Consider the following 23,872-nt stretch of genomic DNA (forward strand, 5'->3'; position numbering starts at 1 on the left):
TTTTTCTTGATGAGTCTGGCTAAGGGTTTATCAATTTTGTTATCTTCTCAAAGAACAACCTTTTAGTTTTATTGATCTTTGCTATTGTTGTCTTTGTTTCTATTTCATTTGTTTCTGCTCTGATCTTTATGATTTCTTTCCTTCTACTGACTTTGGGTTTTCTTTGTTCTTCTTTCTCTAGTTGTTTTAAGTGTAGGCTTAGATTGTTTATTTGACAATTTTCTTGTGTCTTGAGGTGAGACTGTATTGCTATAAACTTCCCTCTTAGAACTGCTTTTACTGCATCTCATAGGTTTGGGGTCATTGTGATTTCATCAACATTTGTTTCTATGTATTTTTTTAAATTTCTTCTTTGATTTCTTCAGTGATTTCTTGGTTATTTAGTAGTGCACTGTTTAGCCTCCATGTATTTGTGTTTTTTACAGGTTTTTTTCCTGTAATTGATTTCCAATCTCATAGCGTTGTGGTCAGAAAAGTTGCATAATACAATTTCAATTTTCTTAAATTTTCCAAGGCTTGATTTGTGACCCAAGATGTGATCTATCCTGGAGAACGTTCCATGTGCACTTGAGAAGAAAGTGTATTCTGACACTTTTGGGTGAAATGTTCTATAAGTATCAATTAGATCTATCTGGTCTATTGTGTCATTTAAAGTTTGTGATTCATTATTTATTTTCTGTCTGGATGATCTATCCATTGGTGTAAGTAGGGTGTTAAAATCCCCTACTATTATTGTGTTACTGTCAATTTCTCCTTTCATGGTTGTTAGCATTTTCCTTATGTATTGAGGTGCTCCTATGTTGGGTACATAAATATTTATAATTGTTATATCTTCTTCTTGGATTGATCCTTTGCTCATTATGTAGTGTCCCTCCTTATCTCTTATAACAGTCTTCATCAAGAAAACACATCATAGTGGAATCCCAAAGAGAAATTTCTACTTGTTCTATACTAATACAGTTGACCCTTGAATAACACAGGTTTCAACTGTGCAGGTCCACTTATATGCGTATTTTTTTCAATAGTAAATATTACAGTACTACACATTCCAAGGTTGGATGAATCCATGGATATGGAACCTCAGATATGGCGCAACCATGTATACAGAGGGCCAAATCTGTTATTCTTGGATTTTCTACTGCACGGAGGGTCAACATCCCTAATCCTTGTGTTGTTTAAGTCAACTGTATATGCAAGGCCCTCCAAAATGTGTAACTAATTAGGTGAAGAGATATCAGAAAACAAATGACAAAGCACCACACAACTCAGCTAATGAAAGGAAAGAATAAATTCAAATAAAAGGAAACTTTAATATAATATTAGATCAAAGACGGAATCTTTGTGTATCAATATAGGTTATATCCTACTTTAAGATGTTATCTACCCATATGACTAAACTTGTGAAATGCAGTATTTTAATATTTTATTGCCAAAAGTTTTAATACTGAAAATTCTTTCTTACATTTTAAATGATCCTAGATTATATCTCATAGATGCAATAACTTACTACCTTAGATTTAGTGTTAGCAATCTGTTTGATAATATAGGCAGGGTCTAGTCTGTCTTATTCACCACTATAAACCTGCTGCCTAGTACAATGTCTGTTACATATTATGTGCCCAATAAAAATTTGTGAAATGTGCCCTGATATTTCTTCGTGAACAAATTTTCAATGTTTACACTAAAGTATATTAATACCTGAATATTATATGTGCATATAAACAAAAATAAATCCTTATTCCTTGTAAAGTTGGATCTACTCTATAAACTTCTCTTATCCTTTATTTTAATCATTTAGTCAATAAATATCTAGTGGTGCTTGTACTGGTGCTTGTTCAGACAATATCATATTATGTACTGCCACCCAAGGATGGAACATGGTGTTATTACAAATGTAGTTCTTTCCCTTCAATAAGCATCCTCAATGAGTCTACTGCTAAAAATGTTATTATTCCTTTGTCCAAGTTGAAAACTTTGATGTTATCTTTAAAACTGGAAAAAGAATATTGATACATATCATTAAAAGTTATAAGGCTACTTATACTGAAGTTATCACATTTTAATTTTCTTTCCTGTAAAATGGTTTCAATACTTAATCATGTTTCAAATGGAAATAGTCTAATATTCTAAGATGACTGTAGTATTACATTCCACAAACTTTATCAACGCAGCAATTCCAAACAGGGGTCTTAATTTAAAAGAAAAACAAAGCAAAACAGACTCTCTTAGCTACAGATACTATGTAATTATAAAAACTTGACATTTGCTGCCACCTTGTGACTGACTATAAAATATTCTCCATCCTCTTGTACTAAGAGATAAAAAGTGGCTTTTTCCCAAATCAACATGAGAGATTACAGGACTAAAGGACCAAAGTATTACAATATTTTCCCAATTTACAAAATTACAGTATAGGCTTCACCATAGACACAAAACACTATTGTTACATATAGTATGCATTTCTATATTAAGCCTCATGAACTTCCAAAACAATCCATTTATCTGATATCTAATTACTAACAGGATTGTTATTCATAAAGAACATACTAATCAAAAAAGGAACCAAGCCCTTGGGTTGGTTATCTGCTTTTTTATTCTACAAACACATACAACCAAGAGTCCTTGCATTGAGGGGTCACATCTTTATTTGGTCATTAACTGAGAAGAAAGTAAGAGAATCTTTTTCCATTTTCATTTGGTATCTAACCAAATGGGCTGGGGAGGGGGGGAATAATTCTATTATTCAGGGACATTATCCAATTACTATTTCATTGTGGTTTATATTTTCCCCCTTTTTCTTTCTTCTAATTATTTACCAATAAGGCTGGAAAACCTAAGAGAAGAAACTTAAATCTGTCTATAAATTGCCACCATAAAGGAGAATCTAAAAGAGAATGACAAGATTGCTTTAAAAAAAAAAAAGTTAAGGGGCTTCCCTGGTGGTGCAGTGGTTGAGAGTCCGCCTGCCAATGCAGGGGACATGGGTTCGTGCCCCGTTTCGGGAGGATCCCACATGCCATGGAGCAGCTGGGCCCGTGAGCCATGGCCGCTGAGCCTGCGCGTCTGGAGTCTGTGCTCCACAACGGGAGAGGCCACAACAGTGAGAGGCCCGTGTACCGCAAAAAAAAAAAAAAAAAAAAAAAAAGTTAGGGATCACAGTATCTATAGACTTAATCATCTCTTCACTTGGGGAATGAAATAATCAAAAGTTGGATCAAATGTGGTTGGGAAATGAATGGAAGAGAAATGGTTCAAAAATGATTTTTTATACCTCTGATGTTTTTATTACTGTAGAACATGTTGCATTTAGGATTGACTTTCTGGAATCAATTTCTTGAGTTCACAAAAGTCCCCAATATATAAGTTGTATACCAGTATACATTTTCCACTAAATAAAACAAAATTTATGAAACTCTACTACATTTGCTTAATCATTTACTCAACAATTATTAAACACCAGATATTCTGTAATGTAATGCAATGCACCAAGTCCAGTGAGCCGAGTATAAGACACACTCTCCACCCATAAGGAACTTACTAAAAAATGAAAGAGCCTGTAAGCTAGTGCCTCAAAACTAAATGGTGGATGCATTCCTGGAGTAGCCAAGAAAAAGCCTATTTAGCCATAATAGCTTTTATTAACAAGAAAAACAGAGTAGAGGAAATCATATTAAAGATACAAAGCATGATATATTCTGTTTTATTCAAGTGATTACAAAACATTATACTTACCTAAGCCAACACTATCTGTCTCTTACTAATGCTAAGAGGCCTCCCTACTCCTCCTTTTTTCTTTGCTGGGATGGTGGCATAGACATTTTGAGTTCATTCCTTGGATTCTTATTTGTCTACCACTGAATCAGGTTTCATAGAATAGTTAAAATAAAAAGATCCTGGCTATTAAAAAATATCCTAACTGTATAGCTTCAAGAACACTGGTATCAAAAAAAAAAAAAAAAAAAAAAAACAAAAAAACACTGGTATCTTAGTTCCTTCATTAGGATGTGGTCTTATCTATCAAAATTTTATTTAATAGTATTTAGTATATATAGTATTTAGTATATATTTAATAATATTTAACAGTAACTGGCACAGAGTAGGTACTCAATAAATGTTTGCTGAATGACTGAATTCAGCCAAAAAGATTACTGGATTAACTATGTAGCTACAAGACAGTTTTATGAAGACAATCAAAGTGAATGCTTCTGAGAGTTCTGAAACTCATGGTTCATTAACTTATTAACCTTGGAGACACAAACATAATAACCTGAAATTTTACATGGGTTTCTACATCTTTAGCATGACACAGTTATACAAATAGCTATGGCTCAAATTCAGGAAAATAAGCATGCATACCACAGTATACCTTTCAACTTAATTGCCACATCGATGTAGGACTGCAGAAATGCCATGGATACTGCCTGCCCTACATTAAAATAAAAAATTAAACAGATATTACAATGTACATATCTCTAAAGCAGTGGTCCCCAACCTTTTTGGCACCAGGGACTGGTTTTGTGGAAGACAATTTTTCCACGGACTGGAGGGTAAGGGGATGGTTTCGGGATGATTCAAGCACATTACATTTATTGTGCATTTTATTTCCCTTATTATTACATTGTAATATATAATGAAATAATTATACGACTCACCACAATGCTGACAGGAGGCAGAGCTCAGGCAGTAATGCGAGCAATGGGGAGCGGCTATAAATACAGATGAAGTTTCGCTGGCTTGCCTGCTGCTCACCTCCTGCTCTGTGGCCCAGTTCCTAACAGGCCACAGACCAGTACGCGTCCATGGCCCGGGGGTTGGGGACCCCTGCTCTAAAGCATCCATACTTATATATAACAAACATATAGATTTATGGGGTTTCCCCAAATTGTTATTTATTAGTAAGAAATATCCTAGTATGCAGTAGTCAATATTGTTCAAACAGTTAAGAGGGTTTCTACGTTCATACTGCAAGGAGTATACTTGCACAGCTATTGTTTGAGGATAAAAGCAATATAGTGCCTATAAATCTATAATAACTGTTAATCAGTCGTTAGCTTGAAGAACAATAATTTTTCTAAATTAGTAAGCTTAACATCTAGTTTAATCATGAACCTTCAATTTGTAAGTCAGATATATATAATCAGTTTTACAACCCCAGAATCAGCTAGAAGTAAATATTTCAAAGTGTGGAACATATGAAAATTATGTCACTTTAAAATGTGCAATAACAGAATGCAAAAATAAAGTCTGCCTACTTTAAATGCCCTAATATGCAATATAGTAGTCACCTCTAAAGGCTCATACTCACAACCAGCATAGAAAAGCACTATGCTGTCAGAAGCTGTTACTGTCGCATTAAATGTCTCTTCTGTTAGTTCCACTGTGAGTTCCAAAGGTAACTGTCTCTTCCTGTCTCTGTAAACAGTTTCTGCCACTTCATCATCTTGAATATCTAAAATGTTTGAAGAGGAATTAATATAAATATAAATGTATAATTTTAAAAATTTAAGCTCTTCTCCCAGGCAAGCATGTGAAAATTTGGTATTTTATAAAAACTTCTGAATTCATACAATCTTAATATTTAAAATGCATGATATTTAGAAAACTTTCCAGTTGTCTGGCTTCCTATCTTAAATGACTCTCAGATGCTTCCTGACCCAGAAATTGTCAAGTTTTAGTCAATTCCAAAAGGCGTTAAACTTGTCAAGAAATAATATAAATATTGCTCTTTTATTTCTAATCAACATATTAATTTATAAGCCAAAAAAGTCCTACCATACATATTTGACAGTGTTTCTTTAGCTTCTACTACATGCCAAGCACTGTGACAGACACTAAGGAAAGTGGTAAACAAAACAGACATAGTCCCTGACCACTTAGAGCCTCTATCTATGGAAAAGTCAGTCAATAAACTGATCACTAAATAAATATATAACTATAAATGTGATAAGTTTAAGAGGAAAGGTAAAATACACAGTGAGAGATTTTAACAGGGAGATTTAGATTGGGAGATCCAAAGTCCACCAGATAGAGAATCAATAAAAGGATGTTTTAGGCAAAGGGAAAACACATGCAAAGCTCTGAGAAATAAGAGCTAAGCATATTCTAGGTACTGAGGGAAGGCAAATTTGACTAAAACAAGATGGCCTGAAGAAATAACATGAGAAAACTCTGGGCTAGACAGTAGCTGGATTATAAGAGGCCATATAAGCCAAGAATTTTGAATTTTATTCTAAGTGTATTGAGTTAAGGGTAGATTCTGAATATGTAAAAAACTTTCATTAACCACAATATATAGAAATATTGAATCACTATGGTGTTCAACTAACATGTTACATGTCAATTAAATCTTAAAAAAAAAAACTTTTCATTAAGATAGACAGATAGACCCATCCACCCACCCATTCATCCATCCATCAAAGTATGTGGTAAAAAATTAAAAAACACATTATGAATTCACAAATATCCTATTGGAATTTATATAGATTGTATGATAACACTGGAGGGACATCTAACTTGATAAGAGAGACAAGCTTCCTAGAAGAGTTGACACAAGATGAACATTAAAAGAAAAATAAAACTTAGGCAGGCAGTAGAGGCATATGGAGTAACAGGGACAGCATGTACAAAGTAACAGTGGCATGAAAAATCATGATGAAGTTGAAATCTGAACACTGACTCTCTGATATTAAGAATTATTGTTAACTTTGTAGATGTAGTAATAGCATTAATTATGTTAATTTTAAAAGGAGAATCCTTACATTTCTGAAATACACAGGGAAATATTTATGGATGAATTTGTATGTTTGGAATTTGCTGCAAAATAATAAAGGGAGGGCAGTGATTGGAATAGGATTAGCCATAAACTGATGGTGGCTGGGCGAGGCCAGGTAATGGGTACCTGGAGATTTGTTCTATTATGCTGTCTACTTTATGGTAAGTTTATAATTCTCTGTAACAAGATATTAAAAAGAAAGGAAGGGAGGAAGTGAGAAAGGCAATGCATTCAGAAAACTAAATTATTATTTTCCATATGATTGCTAATACTATAAAATAAAATACTAGGTCTGGATTTCAGTACCCTACTGGCAATTTTTAGCTGTGTAACTCTAGTCAATTATATAACTCTGTGTCTCAATATTCAAACCTGTGAAACATAAGAGTTCGACTATTAATTTTAAGGTACTTTTAAATACCACATTCTATGGCACTAAAAGTTATGCCCTCAATACCAAAATTAATAAAGGCCAATTTTCTCATTTACTGTATTTTTTTTCTTATTATTCATGTATTTTCATTTTCCTGCCAGTCCATTCTTATTTCCCAATCCATCCTTTCTTCTCTTGTCTTGTCCAAACACCTCCTTCTTGCTTCCTCATTCTCTTAATAAGCCACCCTCATTTATAAGTTTATAAATTTATAATTTATAAATTTATTTATTCCTCAGCTCAAACTTTCACCAATTCATATATATATATATATATATAGTGTGTGTGTGTATATATATATATATACACACTCACTCTCTTTAGCCACACGTTTGTTTTTCTTTTTCATACTCTCCTTTTGGAGACTTCAGTCCATTTAATTCTGATTCATCTTGTGCCCATTTCCTTTGAAGGGCATTTTTCTTTATATTCTGCTCTTACATGGTAACAAACTCTTTCCAAACCCTCATCCATGTCTCATATAAATGGGAATGAAATGAAAATGAGAAGGAAACTGTGTATATGGGCACGACATCAAACTATATTATGGGTCAGTATGGATTACAAACATAGGACGTTAAGACCGAAAAAAAAAACCCCAAAAAAACAAAACAAAGCAAAAAATTCCACTACAAAGCAAAAAAAGAAAGCTGTTTAAGAAACATGAGAACTGGGCTGAGGAGAGAAGATAGGGGAGAGTTAGAAAAAAAGAGAGGGCAGCACCAGAGGGCAAACTAAAGCCAGAGAATCAGGAAGTAAAACAGGGGACATGGCAACAATGAAATTTTGAAACAGGCAACTACCACTGAGGACAGGAATCTTATTAAATTGACAGATAATTCCTCTGACTCTGAAGAATATATGAACCATGATAGGAATAAAGCAGGGAGCAAGAGAGCAGAACACAGATCTGCCTATACAATGACGATGCTATGGAGAAGAACTCTGGCTTAAATCACGAGCAATTCTAACCTCTGTATATCAGAAAAAAACTAGAGCAGTGCTCAAACCAAGAAGCTGGTCACCAGTAACAGTTAAAGCTCAGAGCCCTTATTAAATGTATAATATAGATGTTGATCCTAATAATAAAGGGACCTCATGAAAACAATATGTAAATTACTTCCATCTTGGGACTCATGATAATAGGACTATATAAAAAGTATTTACGGGACTTCCCTGGTGGCGCAGTGTTTAAGAATCCACCTCCCAGTGCAGGGGACACGGGTTCGAGCCCTGGTCCGGGAAGATCCCACGTGCCGCAGAGCAACTGAGCCCGTGTGCCACAACTACTGAGCCTGCGCTCTAGAGCCTGCGAGCCACAACTACTGAGCCTGCACACCTAGAACCCATGGTCCACAACAAGAGAAGCCACCACAATGAGAAACCCGCACACTGCAACGAAGAGTAGCTCCCGCTCGCTGCAACTAGAGAAAGCCCACGCACAGCAACAAAGACCCAACACAGCCAAAAATAAATAAATAAATAAATAAATTTTTTAAAAAGTATTTACTAAATGGGACTCATGATAATAGTACTATATAAAAATTCAAGTATTTGCTAAATGGGATACAAGAATGCACAAGACGTAATCCCTGCCTTAGAAATTTTATAGACCAATAGAGAGAAAAGTAAATAAGCAATTTCAGAATAGGACTGATGTTATAAAAGAAGTACTAGGAATGATAATGATCATAAGTAAGATTTCAAGTCAGAATGCTCCACATGCCATTTGTGTGACATTGGGCAGATCACTTAACTGAGCTAAAACAGATTTTTTCCTCTACAAAACGAAGGTGACCTCAGCTAACTCAGAGGACAGCTATCAAAGTAAATAATGAGTGGGAAATAGCCTTGAAAACTATAGAATACTTCAAAAATGTAAGCAATAAAAAGAAAAACAGAAATAACATATTAAAAAGAATTATTAAAATGTTATCAAAATTTACTCCCTATACTGCTAACAATTGGATTCATTTACAACTTACAAATACAACTATATTTATCAGAATTTCATATCCTAATAGGAATAATAAAAATAAAATATCATACTGTGGCTCCTGGGTCCTTTTTAAACACGGAGTAGACCAGTAGGGCTGAAAGAACTGATGTGGAGGATAAAGACACACTTGTGGAAAGCTAGAAGCCTGACATGTAACAATGAAAGGTATCGCACTAAACAAAACAGAGCATCCTTATATCTTTACACCTCATCAAGTTGCTAAAATGAAATTCAAAATTAATTTCTTCAGGCCTCTTCACATTCTTGAATGTGACAGTTAATTCACTGAAATTTCACTGACCTTAAGGATGCTGGGCATAAATGGGAGGGGAGCATGATCATCAAAAAAACATATTACCCATATCTGGACCTTCAATGTCATTGTCCTCATCTTCGTGCATTTCCTCAATGTGCATACTACTTTCCACACGGGATACGATTAAATCAATATTATTTAACACCAAAAATTCCACTGGCACTCCCTAGAAATACATTAATTTTAAAAGATATGACTAAAATATAACAAAGCATTTTAATACAAAAATGTTTTACTTGTTTGATACTAAAATGAAATGAAACTAAACCTCTGAACCTCAATTTTAATATTTTTTTTAAAAAAGGTAAATTAACTCCACGATCACTATTAAAAGCATCCAAAGTATACGTTATAGAAAGATAGTGTGTGCTACTGAAAAAGAGGGCAAAAAAGAACTGAAAGTCTCGCTTGCTTCTTGTCACAATCACATTACACTGACATCTGAAGCATTTTACATATAACAGTAAGTCCTACCTCAATACAACTGAGGTATAAAAATATATACAATTTTATTGCAAACAGACAAAATTATTTTGTATTCTACAGAAATATTCAAAATAATACTTCATCTAAAAAAATTCCACTAAAAAGTTTAATTGCCTGTTTAGCCATAAACATAAAAATACTATCTGCCCCTAGGTATTTTAAGAATACCAAATTCTATTCCATTGAAATTATTCCATTAAAATTTCTTTCACTAAGCCTCAACCAAAACATTTTTAAAACATGAAATTTTAGGCCACTGGATTATTTTAGTAAATTATCCCTGCTGCAACCTCATGATAAAACTTGAAGGGATGAGGAGTTGCTTCTTATGGATGAGCAAAGAAAATGGTTTCTTGAGATGGAATCCACTGCTGGTGAAGATGCTGTGAAGACTGTTGAAACGACAACAAAGGATTGAGAATATTACAAAAACTAAGTTGATAAAGCAGCAGCAGGGTCTGAGAGGATTGATTCCAATTGTGAAAGATGTTCTACTCTGGGTAAAATTCTACCAACAGCATTGCTCTGTAGCATACTACAGAGAAATCTTTCATGAAAGGAAGAGTCGATCAACGGGGCAAACTTCACTGTCGTCTGATCTTAAGAAACCGCCGCAGCCACTGCCCTGGTCCGTCAGCAGCCACGTCAACATCAAGGCGGGACTCTCCACAAGCAAAAAGATTACAACTCACTGAAGGCTCAGATGATGGTTAGCATTTTTTTAGCAATAAGGAATTTTTAAATTAAGGCATATACATTGTTTTTTTAGACATAATGCTATGGCACACTTACTAGACTACAGTATAGTATATATATAACTTTTATATGCACTAGGACAACAGCATGAACTTTAATTCTTCTACAAAACCTATTTCCCGATAACAAATTAAGTAATTTCTTACTTAGGGGTCTTTACCTAATAGTAAAAAAAAATAGCTTCAGAAAGTATTCTTTCCATTACCTGGTCAAAAAGCAAAGCATACTAGCCCCACAGTGTACACATTTGAACAATACTACAGTTCTCAAAGTATTTTCCTATTGGGTCTCATAAAACTTCTTGTAAGTTAGAAGGGGAGGTTTTACGACTACTTCACAAATGAAAAATCTGAGCTTGAAGAAGTTAATTCAGTTATCTGGACCCAGAACTAGCAGGAACAGAATCCAAGTCTTCTGACTCTTTAGCCCAGTGTTCCTATCATAGACTTATGCAAGGGAATTTAAGTTTAAACTGTCTGGCAGTTCATAAACATATCAATAATTTTTTGGCATATGTATATAATATTTACAAGATGTTCAGAATTAAAGAGTTCTTAATTAAGAACAATTTAAGGAAAAAGGGACATTAACAGTAATTTACAGAGGAAATACAAATGACCTAACTAGTCAAAGTTATCAAAGACATGCAAATTAATACTGAAACTTTTTGTGTGTATAGAAATGATTTTTTTTTTTAAGATTACTGTTCAGTACTGGCAAAGATGTATGAGAAACAAGAAATTCCAAACCCTGCTGGTAAAAGTATAACCCTTCTGGAGGGAAATTTGACAATGCATTTTAAAAGTCTTAAAAATTCCCATTTCCTTTAATAAAACTTACTTCCAGAAATTTAGCAAAAGGAAAGAATCAGTGATGTCCAAAACAGTGTACAAAGGCAGGCATCACAGCACAATAGCACGTAATGAAATATAACTGTACATGAAAAGCAGGATATATAGCATGATCCTAAATTTCTTTACAATATATATATAGGCAGAAGATTCGCACCGCTTGGCCACAGGCCGCCTCCAGTGCCGCGGGATGTAGCGCAGGGTCCGCGGCCCTGAGCAGAGCCCGCCGCCCGCCTGTCTTCCATCACAGGGAACTCTTTGCTCCCTGGGCCCTAGAGACCCCACCCTTTCCCCAAGCTGAAGCCACAGGGCATTGAGGTACCAGCCAGATGTCTTCTCACAAAGGACCTGTGGTGGCCCAGGGCAGTGGGGCTCCTGCCGGGAACAGGGAGGCTGACACAGCAGAGCTGGCTGAGCTGGGCCCCCTGCTAGAGGAGCTAGGCAAGCAGGGCATCGCCAGCCCAAGCAAAGCTGGAGAAGAGCAGGCATGCCCAGTGCCTCAGGAAGAGGAGGAGGAGGGGTGGGTGCTGACACTTCCCCTGCAAGCCCACCATGCCATGGAGAAGATGGAGGAGTTTGTGCATAAGGTCTGGGAGGGGCGCTGGAGGGTCATCCCGCACGACGTGCTCCCCGACTGGCTGAAGGACAACGACTACCTGCTGCACGGCCACAGGCCGCCCATGCCCTCCTTCCGGGCCTGCTTCAAGAGCATCTTCCGCATCCACACGGAGACGGGCAACTTCTGGACCCACCTGCTTGGTTTTGTGACGTTTCACTTTCTGGGAATCCTGACCATGCTGAGACCAAACACGTACTTCATGACCCCTCTTCAGGAGAAGGTGGTGCTCGGGATGTTCTTCCTGGGCGCGGTGCTCTGCCTCAGCTTCTCCTGGCTCTTTCACGCTGTCTATTATCACTCAGAGAAGGTCTCTCAGACCTTTTCCCAACTGGATTATTCAGGGATTGCCCTGCTGATTACGGGGGAGCTTTGACCCCTGGCTCTGTTACTCCTTCTACTGCTCCCCACAGCCACGGCTCAGCTACCTCTTCAGCGTGGGCACCTCTGCCATCATTGTGCTGCAGTGGCACCGGTTTGCCACTCCTAAGCACCAGCAGACAAGAGCAGGGGTGTTCCTGGGGCTTGGCTTGAGCGGCATCGTGCCCACCATGCACTTTACAATCGTGGAGGGCTTCGTCAAGGCCACCACGGTGGGCCAGATGGGCTGGTTCTTCCTCATGGCTGTGATGTACATCACCAGAGCTGGCCTTTATGCCACACGGATTCCCGAGCACTTCTTCCCTGGAAAATCCGACATGTGGTTCTAGTCTCATCAGATCTTCCACGTCCTGGTGGTAGCAGCTGCCTTCGTCCACTTCTACGGGGTCTCCAACTTTCACGAGTTCCGATATGGCCTGGAAGGGGGCTGTACTGACGACTCCCTCCTCTGAGCCGCCCTGCAAGGGCGCAGGAGGAACTTTCCAAGTGCTTTTAAAATAACTTCTTTGCTAAAGTGAGAGCAAGGGTCTGAGTTGTCTGTTTCTAGAAGAAACCTCTTAGAGAATTCAGTACCAACCGATCTTCAGCCCACTTCACACTCCTGGGCAATAAACTCTCCTTTCCCTCGCTGAGAGCAGTGGGGATGGGCAGACGTGGCCGCCTCACCACTGAGCCGCGCCCTCCTCAGTAAGGCAACTACTGTCCCCTCACAGAGATGGGGCTTTGAAACTCATGTTGAGATTTTATGCCCCCTCCAGCCATTCTGGGGAAAAATGATGGACTGGGACTCTTCAGAAATTCTGTTTCCAGAAGAAACTGTCCCTCCCTCACCCACGTTTTGACTTTGTAACCTGGCTTATAACAGGCCATCCGTTTTTGTAGCACACTTTTGAAAAACAATGATAACCTCATCCATCTTTTGAGGGCCTGGACCTGCTCACACAGCAGGAAGAACAAAGCCACCAACTTTTACACAGCCCGGCTAATCATGGAAGTGTGTCCAGGCTTCAGATAACTTGAGTTTTAATTTTTTTCTTGGCAGAGTAATGTAAAATTAAAGTGGGGAAAGATATTTAATATTTAATACTAAGCTTTAAAAAGAAACCTGCTATCATTGCTATGTATCTTGATGCAAAGACTATGATGATAATAAAAGAGTACAGGAGACACTTGGCATTCAAAAAAAATTAATAAAGAATACATATATATTTAAATAAACACACACACACACGGAGAGACAGAGTAACAGATGAAAAAAACACACCAAAATGTTAACAGCAATTATCTTTGAATAGTGGCAATTCACAGAATTTTCCTATAATAAGTGTATGTTACTTTAGGACCGCATGTATTAAATAAGCAGACACTGTAGACCAATATATAAAATGACTAACCTCTTCTGCTCTTTTGAAGACCACATTAGCATTCTGAGGAAAGTCCACTTCCAAAGAGTCCCTTTTTCAAAATGGAAATAAATGTTTTATGTTGTTAATCTCAAGAATAATAGTCATCCAGGATGTCAATCTAAAATAGAGCTGTAAGTTCTTATACTAAAAAATGTTTATGAAGAAAGATTACAATTTAGTGAGTCTGAGAAATTTTACACATAAACACAGATCAGATTTTCTACCCTCTGTCTTAATCTACAGCTTCATTTAGCAAAGTTTAAAGGTCTAAATATTAATCAAGCTGATAATTAAAGACTTTAGCTCAGCAACTGGTTTTAACTATATTAGAGTCCGTTAGAGATCTGATTTTATTTATAAGTGAACAGACTGCCATATAAGAAAAATATTAGTGTTCTGCTAAATACAGTATAGTGACTACTTTATAGATAATAGAAAAGATAGAATTGAGGGACTAGTTCAAGGGGTCCAACATTCAAATAGGAGTCCCAGAAAGAGAGAAGGGAGAAAACAGAAGGGAAGAAATCATCACTGAAATACACACAAAAGTTTCCCACAACTGAGGAAGCATGAGCTGCCAGATTGAAAGAGCCCACTGAGTAAAATACCTTAACAGGAGCAGAACTCCTGCTTTTCCCAGAAGACGCCAAGCAACCCATTCTGCAGTTGTTCTATCAGCTTCATATGTAGCTTGTTGACTAACAATAAAAACCAGTGGTAATCCTAGTTGAAGATGAACAGTTGAAACTTGTTGAGGATCTTCAGCAACTTCAGTCTTCATTTAGAAAAAGAACAAAACGTCTTTACTATGTGATAATAATGTTCCAACATTTGGATTTAAACCCTGCTAATTCTTATCAATAAAGACGAGTGAAAAAACAAGTCTGTGAAATAAATCCATTAACATTAACAGAAATGGTCTCATGATTTTCTAAGTTTAATGCTCCCAGTGTACCTGTATAGTTTAAGCATTATGAAACTAACAAATTTTACAAGGAGTTAAACAGAAATTTACAACCATAAAGGATAAGGATATTATAAAGAAACAAACAAGAAAACCAATAAAAAAACTGTGGTACTGATAAATAAAGAGATAGATATTTGAAACAAAACAGAACAGATAACTAAGGAACAAATACTTACACATAAGAATTTAACATATAATGACATATTACAGAACAATGAGGAACATCTGAGTTGACATCAGCTTGAATATACACATCTAATTTCACCCCCTCCAGAAATCCCAGCACAACTACAGCAGTAGGATTTTTCAAAAGAGATAAACATACATATGTGAAGAAAGGAAAAGAGAAAAGGCAGCAAAATTTTGGAAGCTGGAGAACAAAACCCTAAAGCCATGAGAGAGGAAAAGCTAAGAGACAATTTCACTTTAACTGCAGAATCCTAAAATTGCTCAGGAACTGTCACTGCCTGGCGTCTCTGGAACTGGGAGAGAAATATTGGAAGGGGAATGGCAGGAAGGCTCCAAAATAAGGAGGAACAGGTAAAACTTTTGAGGAAGCATTAGATCCCTAGATACCCCTCCCCAACTCCATGAACTTAGGTCCCTCCCTCACACCAGAAGAAATCTGGCTGGACTGCAGGAAGAGCTGAGAGTGGGAATACCATACCCAAAGCAGGGGGATTGAGTACCCAAATGCTGAGACTCCTTTTAGCCCTTTCCCACTCAGTTTCCAGTATGCTAGCAGCCAGACTTCTGTACACCAGCAGAAAACTGGAAGTTCCTTTTCTGGGGACCTTGAGTAACCACAAGAAAAAGTCTAAAGCTACCGACACTGAGGTTCACCAGAAAGCAGCCCAGATCCAATCACCCTATGGAGCTCAGAGCTAACAAGTACGATCCACAGCCTCAGAATTTCCAATCAGCTTTTTTAGTTTCAGATTCTAAATCATGAACAAGGAGTAACAAGCATCTAAGGAAATCCTCTAACATGAAAGACAGAGACCAGAACAAACAGAAAAACAAGTAACGTGGAGGAAACAGACTATTCAGAAGAAGGTTCAGAAAACCGCCACTGATAAGCTCAAAAGGATGGGAAGACAGACTATCCATAAAGAAATGAAAAATACAGTTGAATAAATCTGCCAGAAAGTATAGCAAAAGACAGATAGATAATAGAAAAGATAGAATTGAGGGACTAGTTCAAGGGGTCCAACATTCAAATAGGAGTCCCAGAAAGAGAGAAGGGAGAAAACAGAAGGGAAGAAATCATCACTGAAATACACACAAAAGTTTCCCACAACTGAGGAAGCATGAGCTGCCAGATTGAAAGAGCCCACTGAGTAACCAGCAGAGTGGATAATAGCAGATACACGGGAAGATGCATTCCTGTAAAATTTCTAATTATTGAGGGTTTTTTTAATCATAAAAGTTTTCACAGAGAAATCTATATTTACCTATGGTAAGCAGAATTCTAAGATGGTCCCCAAGATTCCTGGTGTACACATTTTGTATAATCCTAATTCCTTGAGTGTGGGTGATACTTATAGCAGAGTCATTCCCTGGATTAGGTCACACCATGTAAGACTGTCATAGCACAAAGGAGTGAGATTTGTCTGCTGGCTTTGAGGGAGAAAACTGCAATTTTTTGAGGGGGCCACATGGTCAGGATCTGAGAACAGCCTGTAGCAGGTAAGAGCAACACTGGCCAACAGCCAGTGAGAAGGTGGGAACCTCAGTGCTACAACAACACATAGCTCAATTATGCCAAAACCTGAATGGGTATAACAGCCTGAAGGAGTAGAAAAGCCTGGTTTTTTCTTTGTGTATTTGGAGAACTATAAGAAATTTAGTATTAAAAAAGTAAAAAGGGGGAACAGACGGTAAGACTGGAGATCTGGCAAGGGGCCAAATCATTAAAAACTATATATATCCTCCTAAGAAGGTAGGGCTTTATTCTGTAAATAATTGGAAGCCAGTTAGGAACTGCAAAAATTATTGTAACAAGATCATATATGTGTATTTAAAATATATCACTATGTTTAAAAAAAAAAGAAAAAAGGGACTTCCCTGGTGGTCCAGTGGTTAAGACTCTGGGGAACTAAGATCCCACATGCCATGTGGCCAAAAAACCCAAAGAACAGAAACAAAAAAACATATACTAAAAACCAATGAATCCTACAATTTAAATGGGTGAATTAAATGATATGTGAACTATAGCTCAATAAAGATGTTTTATAAATAAATAAATAAATAAAATAAAACATATCACTCTGCAAGCAACAGAGAGCATAAACTTATAGAGAGTGAAGTACAGGAATACAATATAGACCAGATCAGTTGTTATTGCTAAAATAGTACACGAGAGAGAGGGAGAACCTGGATTAAAGCGCTGGCTGTTAGGATGAAGAATTCAAAAGATATTTAAGATCTAAAATTAGATGCAGAGAGATGTAGGAGCTGAGAATGGTTTTCCAGGTTTCTGCCATGAATGACTGGACAATAAATTAACCAAGATAATGGAGCGAGAACAGATGGTAAAGGATAACACGTTAATGCCGGACATGTAGAGCTTAGGAGAAAGACATCTAGTTAGTAGTTAAATATATGGGACAGGAACTCTGAAGAAACATCGGACCTGAAAATTCAAATCTGAGAATCAGTGTAGTTAATGCCATAGAAACCGATGAGGGTGTGTTCCAAGCATCTATCACTGTGTATGTAGCAAAGCGCACCAACACCTGATGGCTTAAAGTAACAAGAATCATTTATTTTGTCCATATGTCTGCAAGCTCATCTCTGGTCCACATTGCATTAGTGGGGCATTTCGACTGGAGGGTGAAGGTTCCAATTTAAAGATGGTTCATTCACTGGCTAGCAAGCTGTTGCTGACTGTTATGAGCTCAGCCAGAACTGTGGGCTGCGGACCTCACATGACCTCTTCACATGACTTCTCCTCAGGCTTAATTTCACGGAAAAGTAGCTGGGTTTTAAGAATGAGCAATCAAAGAGAGCAAGGCAGAAGCACATGGCATTCTATGACACATAGCCTCAGAAGCCACATATCATCATTTCAGCCTTATTCTACTGGTCAAGGCAGTCACAAAGGCGCAATCATGTTCAAGGAGAGAAGACACAGACCCTACCGCTGGACAGGCACATTGATAATGTCACATGATAAGGAGAGTTTATGAGATGGGAGAGTTGTTATTGCCATCTTTGGAAAATTTAATCAAAGTCTGATAGGATGAGGCTTTGGGGGGCTTGGAGACAGAAGTGAGTATATTTTGCAAGTGGGACAGATATGAATTGTTGTAGTCAATGGTCTACTCTCTGGCTACAGTTTCCACCCCTATCCCAGGCAAATAACACTTCTCTCCAAGATTTCCAAGCCTCATCCCATCAGACTTTGAGACCAATGCAAACTCGAAGATCTCATCATCTACATTCAGGTCTAGTGTGGTCTCTTGGATATAGCTCCTTGAGAACTGTTCCTCTCAATTTGAAGAAATGAATGAATGATTTTTCCCCATTCTCAATAGACAATGATGGAACAGGCAAAAGATAACCACTATACACATTACTGTTTGAAAGGGGAGAAAGCAGAAGCATAAAATGGTCATTAGTGTGTAGGGATTCTGAAGCCCATTCAGGCATATGGGCCAGTTCCTTGATTAGGGCTCAGTCCTACTCCCTAAGGGTTTGTTCTCTGAGGCTCTGGGTTACATATTTGGGCTCTTGACCTGCCCTCCAACTCATCCTTTCTTGCTTACAAAAAAAGGGAGCCTGTGTTTGCAGCTGAGCAGATTTCTCAGTCATTTCCTGTCCATAGAATATGGGGAGTCTAAAGACTTCTTTTCATTTTGTGCTGTTTCTGTCCCTTTCCATACAAGCTGGTATACTTCTTCTAAAACCCCATGGTTCCTTAATTATAAAGTTATAATCCATTCCATTAGACAAAAGACAAAATTACAAATGTCCTTGATAGATAGAAAAAGTAATAGAGTAGTACCAAGAAGATTGCTAATAGTACCATAAAAGTTACTAATAATTTTACATATCTATAAAAATATATTTTTAAAATTATAAATTAGTATAAAATATACAAAAGTGACAGAAGCACTCTTGCACCAGGGGTGAGATTACAACTTAGAAATTTTCAAAAAACAATATAAGAAAATGAAGGACTATAAGAGACTGCTATGAACGATTATACACCAACAAATTAGATAAACTAGAAGAAACTGATAAACTCCTAGACATATACACCTACCAAGACTAAATCAAGGACTTCCCTGGTGGTGCAGTGGTTAAGACTCCATGCTCCCACTGCAGGGGGCACAGGTTTGACCCCTGGTTGGGGAACTAAGATCCCATACGCCACACAGCATGGCCAAAAAAAAGACTGAATAAAGAAGAAATAGAAATTCTGAACATATAACTAGTAAGGAGAGACTGAATCAGCAATGAAAAACCTCCTAACATAGTAAAGTGCAGGCAGAGATGACTTCACTGTAGAATTCTATCACACATTTCAAAAGAATTAATGCCAATCCTTCTCAAACTCTTCCAAAAAAATAAAGAGGAGGGAACACTTCCAAACTTATTGTATGAGGCCAACATTTTTCTCATACCAAAACCAGACAAAGATACTATAAGAAAAGAAAACTACAGACCAATATCCCTGATGAAAACTCATGCAAATATCCTCAATAAAATACTAATAAAATGAATTCAACAAAACTTTAAAGGGATTAAACACCATGACCAAGAGGGACTGATTCCTGGGATGCAGGGATGGTTCAACATATGAAAATCAGGATTGGTTCAAGATGGCGGAGTAGAAGGACGTGCTCTCACTCCCTCTTGCAAGAACACCAGAATCACAACTAACTGCTGAACAATCATCGACAGGAAGACACTGGAACTCACCAAAAAAGATACCCCACACCCAAAGACAAAGAAGAAGCCACAATGAGACGGCTGGAGGGGTGCAAACACAGTAAGATCAAATCCCATAACTGCTGCGTGGGTGACTCACAAACTGGAGAACACTTATACCACAGAAGGCCACCCACTGGAGTGAAGGTTCTGAGCCCCACGTCAGGCTTCCCAATCTGGGGGTCCAGCAATGGAAGGAGGAATTCCTAGAGAATCAGACTTTGAAGGCTAATGGGATTTGATTGCAGGACTTTGACAGGACTGGGGGAAACAGAGACTCTACTCTTGGTGGGCACACACAAACTAGTGTGTGCATCAGGACCCAGGGAAAGGAACAGTGACCCCATAGGAGACTGAATAAGATCTACCTGCTAGTGTTGGAGGGTCTCTTGCAGAGGTGACGGTGGCTGTGTCTCACCGTGAGGACAAGGACACTGGCATTAGAAGTTCTGGGAATTACTCCTTGGCGTGAGAACTCCCAGAGTCCGCCATTAGCCCCCGCAAAGAGCCCGGGGAGGCTCCAGAGTTGGGTCGCCTCAGGCCAAACAACCAACAAGGAGGGAACCCAGCCCCACCCATCAGCAGACAAGTGGATTAAGTTTTACTAAGCTCTGCCCACCAAAGCAACAGCCAGCTCTACCCACCACCAGTCCCTCCCATCAGGAAACTTGCACAAGCCTCTTAGATAGCCTCATCCACCAGAGGGCAGACAGCAGAAGCAAGAAGAACTACAATCCTGCAGCCTGTGGAACAAAAACCACATTCACAGAAAGATAGACAAGATGAAAAGGCAGAGGGCTATGTACCAGATGAAGGAACAAGATAAAAACCCCAGGAAAACAACTAAATGAAGTGGATATAGTCAACCTTCCAGAAAAAGAATTCAGAATGATAGTGAAGATGATCCAGGACCTCGGAAAAAGAATGGAGGCAAAGATCGAGAAGATGCAAGAAATGTTTAAAAAAGACCTAGAAGAATTAAAGAACAAACAAACAGAGATGAACAACACAATAACTGAAATGAAAAATACACTAGAAGCAATCAATAGCAGAATAAATGAGGCAGAAGAAAGGATAAGTGACCTGGAAGACAGAATGGTGGAATTCACTGCTGCCGAACAGAATAAAAAAAAAGAATGAAAAGAAATGAAGACAGCCTAAGAGACTTCTGGGAAAACATTAAATGCAACAACATTCACATTACAGAGGTCCCAGAAGGGGAAGAGAGAGAGAAAGGACCCGAGAAAATATTTGAAGGGATTATATTCAAAAACTTCCCTAACATGGGAAAGGAAATAACCACCCAAGTCCAGGAAGTGCAGAGAGTCCCATACCGGATAAACCCAAGGAGAAACACGACGCAACACATAGGAATCAAATTGGCAAAAATTAAAGACAAAGAAAAATTATAGAAAGCAACAAGGGAAAAATGACAAATACCATACAAGGGAACTCCCATTAGGTTAACAACTGATTTCTCAGCAGAAACTCTACAAGCCAGAAGGGAGTGGAACGATATACTTAAAGTGATGAAAGGGAAGAACCTAGAGCCAAGATTACTCTACCTGGCAAGGATCTCATTCGGATTCGATGGATAAATCAAAAGCTTTACAGACAAGCAAAAGCTAAGAGAATTCAGCACCACCAAACCAGCTCTACAACAAATGCTAAAGGAACTCCTCTAAGTGGGAAACACAAGAGAAGAAAAGGACCTACAAAAACAAACCCAAAACAATTAAGGAAATGGTCATAGGAACATACATATCAATAATTACTTTAAACGTGAAGGGATTAAATGCTCCAACCAAAAGACACAGGATTGCTGAATGGACACAAAAACAAGACCCATATTTATGCTGTCTACAACAGACCCACGTCAGACCTAGGGACAAATTCAGACTGAAAGTGAGGTGATGGAAAAAGATATTCCATGCAAATGGAAATCAAAAGAAAGCTGGAGTAGCAATACTCATATCAGATAAAATAGACTTTAAAATAAAGAATGTTACAAGAGACAAAGAAGAACACTATATAATGATCAAGGGATCAATCCAAGAAGAAGATATCACAATTGTAAATATATATGCACCCAATATAGGAGCACCTCAATGCATAAGGCAACTGCTAACAGCTATAAAAGAGGAAATCGACAGTAACACAATAATAGTGGGGGACTTTAACACCTGACTTACACCAATGGACAGATCATCCAAACAGAAAATTAATAAGGAAACACAAGCTTTAAATGACACAATAGACCAGATAGATTTAATTGATATATATAGGAAATTCCATCCAAAAACAGCAGATTACACTTTATTCTCGAGTGTGCATGGAACATTCACGAGGACAGATCACATCTTGGGTCACAAATCAAGCCTCAGTAAATTTAAGAAAATTGAAATCATATCAAGCATCTTTTCTGACCACAACACTATGAGATTAGAAATCAATTACAGGGAAGAAAACGTAAAAGACACAAACACATCGAGGCTAAACAATACGTTACTAAATATCCAACAGATCACTGAAGAAATCAAAGAGGAAATCAAAAAATACCTACAGACAAATGATAATGAAAACACGACAATCCAAAACCTATGGGATGCAGCAAAAGCAGTTCTAAGAGGGAAGTTTATAGCTATACAAGCCTACCTCAAGAAACAAGAAAAATCTCACATAAACAATCTATCCTTATACCTAAAGGAGCTAGAGGAAGAAGAAGAAACAAAACCCAAAGTTAGCAGAAGGAAGGAAATCGTAAAGATTAGAGCAGAAATAAATGAAATAGAAACAAAGAAAACAATAGCAAAGATCAATAAAACTAAAAGCTGGTTCTTTGAGAAGATAAACAACATTGATAAACCATTAGCCAGACTCATCAAGAAAAAGAGGGAGAGGACTCAAATCAATAAAATTGGAAATGAAAAAAGAGAAGTTACAACAGACACTGCAGAAATACAAAGCATCCTAAGAGACTACTATAAGCAACTATATGCCAACAAAATGGACAACCTGGAAGAAATGGACAAATTCTTAGAAAGGTATAACCTTCCAAGATTGAACAAGGAAGAAATAGAAAATATGAACAGACCAATCACAAGTAATGAAATTGTGATTAAAAATCTTCCAACAAACAAAAGCCCAGGACCAGATGGTTTCACAGGTGAATTCTATCAAACATTTAGAGAAGAGCTAACACCCATCTTTCTCAAACTCTTCCAAAAAACTGCAGAGGAAGGAACACTCCCAAACTCATTCTACGAGGCCACCATCACCCTGATATGAAAACCAAAGATACTACCAAAAATGAAAATTACAGACCAATATCACTGATGAATATAGATGCAAAAATCCTCAATGAAATACTAGCAAACAGAATCCAACAACACATTAAAAGGATCATACACCATGATCAAGTGGGATTTACCCCCAGGGATGCAAGCATTCTTCAATAATATGCAAACCAATCAATGTGATACACCATATTAACAAATTGAAGAATAAAAACCATATGATCATCTCAATAGATGCAGAAAAAGCCTTTGACAAAATTCAACACCCATTTATGATAAAAATTCTCCAGAAAGTGGGCATAGAGGGAAACTACCTCAACATAATGAAGGCCATATATGACAAACCCACAGCAAACATCATTCTCAAAGGTGAAAAACTGAAAGCATTTCCTCTAAGATCAGGAACAAGACAAGGATGTCCACTCTCGCCACTATTATTCAACATAGTTTTGGAAGTCCTAGCCACAGCAATCAGAGAAGAAAAAGAAATAAAAGGAATATAAATTGTAAAAGAAGAAGTAAAACTGTCAGTGTTTGCAGATGACATGATACTATACATAGAGAATCGTATACATAGAGATTCCTAAAGATGCCACCAGAAAACTACTAGAGTTAATCAATGAATTTGGTGGAGTTGCAGGATACAAAATTAATG

The 23,872-nt window shown here is 37.5% G+C and overlaps 1 protein-coding gene and 1 pseudogene across 2 annotated transcripts in view; one reads left to right on the forward strand and one right to left on the reverse strand.

Annotated features, from left to right (window-relative positions):
* Positions 1 to 23,872, reverse strand: part of TXNDC16 (thioredoxin domain containing 16) — a 111,211-nt gene that overhangs the window by 39,261 nt on the left and 48,078 nt on the right. For both annotated transcript variants that reach the window (XM_033404775.2, XM_012536539.3), the window contains 5 exons: positions 14,625 to 14,791; positions 14,005 to 14,065; positions 9,563 to 9,686; positions 5,306 to 5,449; positions 4,367 to 4,426 (listed from right to left, as the gene is read on the reverse strand). In XM_033404775.2, coding sequence (XP_033260666.1) covers positions 4,367 to 4,426; positions 5,306 to 5,449; positions 9,563 to 9,686; positions 14,005 to 14,065; positions 14,625 to 14,791 — 556 coding nt within the window. The remainder of the gene's footprint in view (positions 1 to 4,366; positions 4,427 to 5,305; positions 5,450 to 9,562; positions 9,687 to 14,004; positions 14,066 to 14,624; positions 14,792 to 23,872) is intronic.
* On the forward strand, positions 11,761 to 13,598 carry LOC101282257 (adiponectin receptor protein 1-like; annotated as a pseudogene).

This window comes from Orcinus orca, chromosome 2, assembly GCF_937001465.1.
Source record: "Orcinus orca chromosome 2, mOrcOrc1.1, whole genome shotgun sequence".
NCBI classification, from domain to species: domain Eukaryota; kingdom Metazoa; phylum Chordata; class Mammalia; order Artiodactyla; family Delphinidae; genus Orcinus; species Orcinus orca.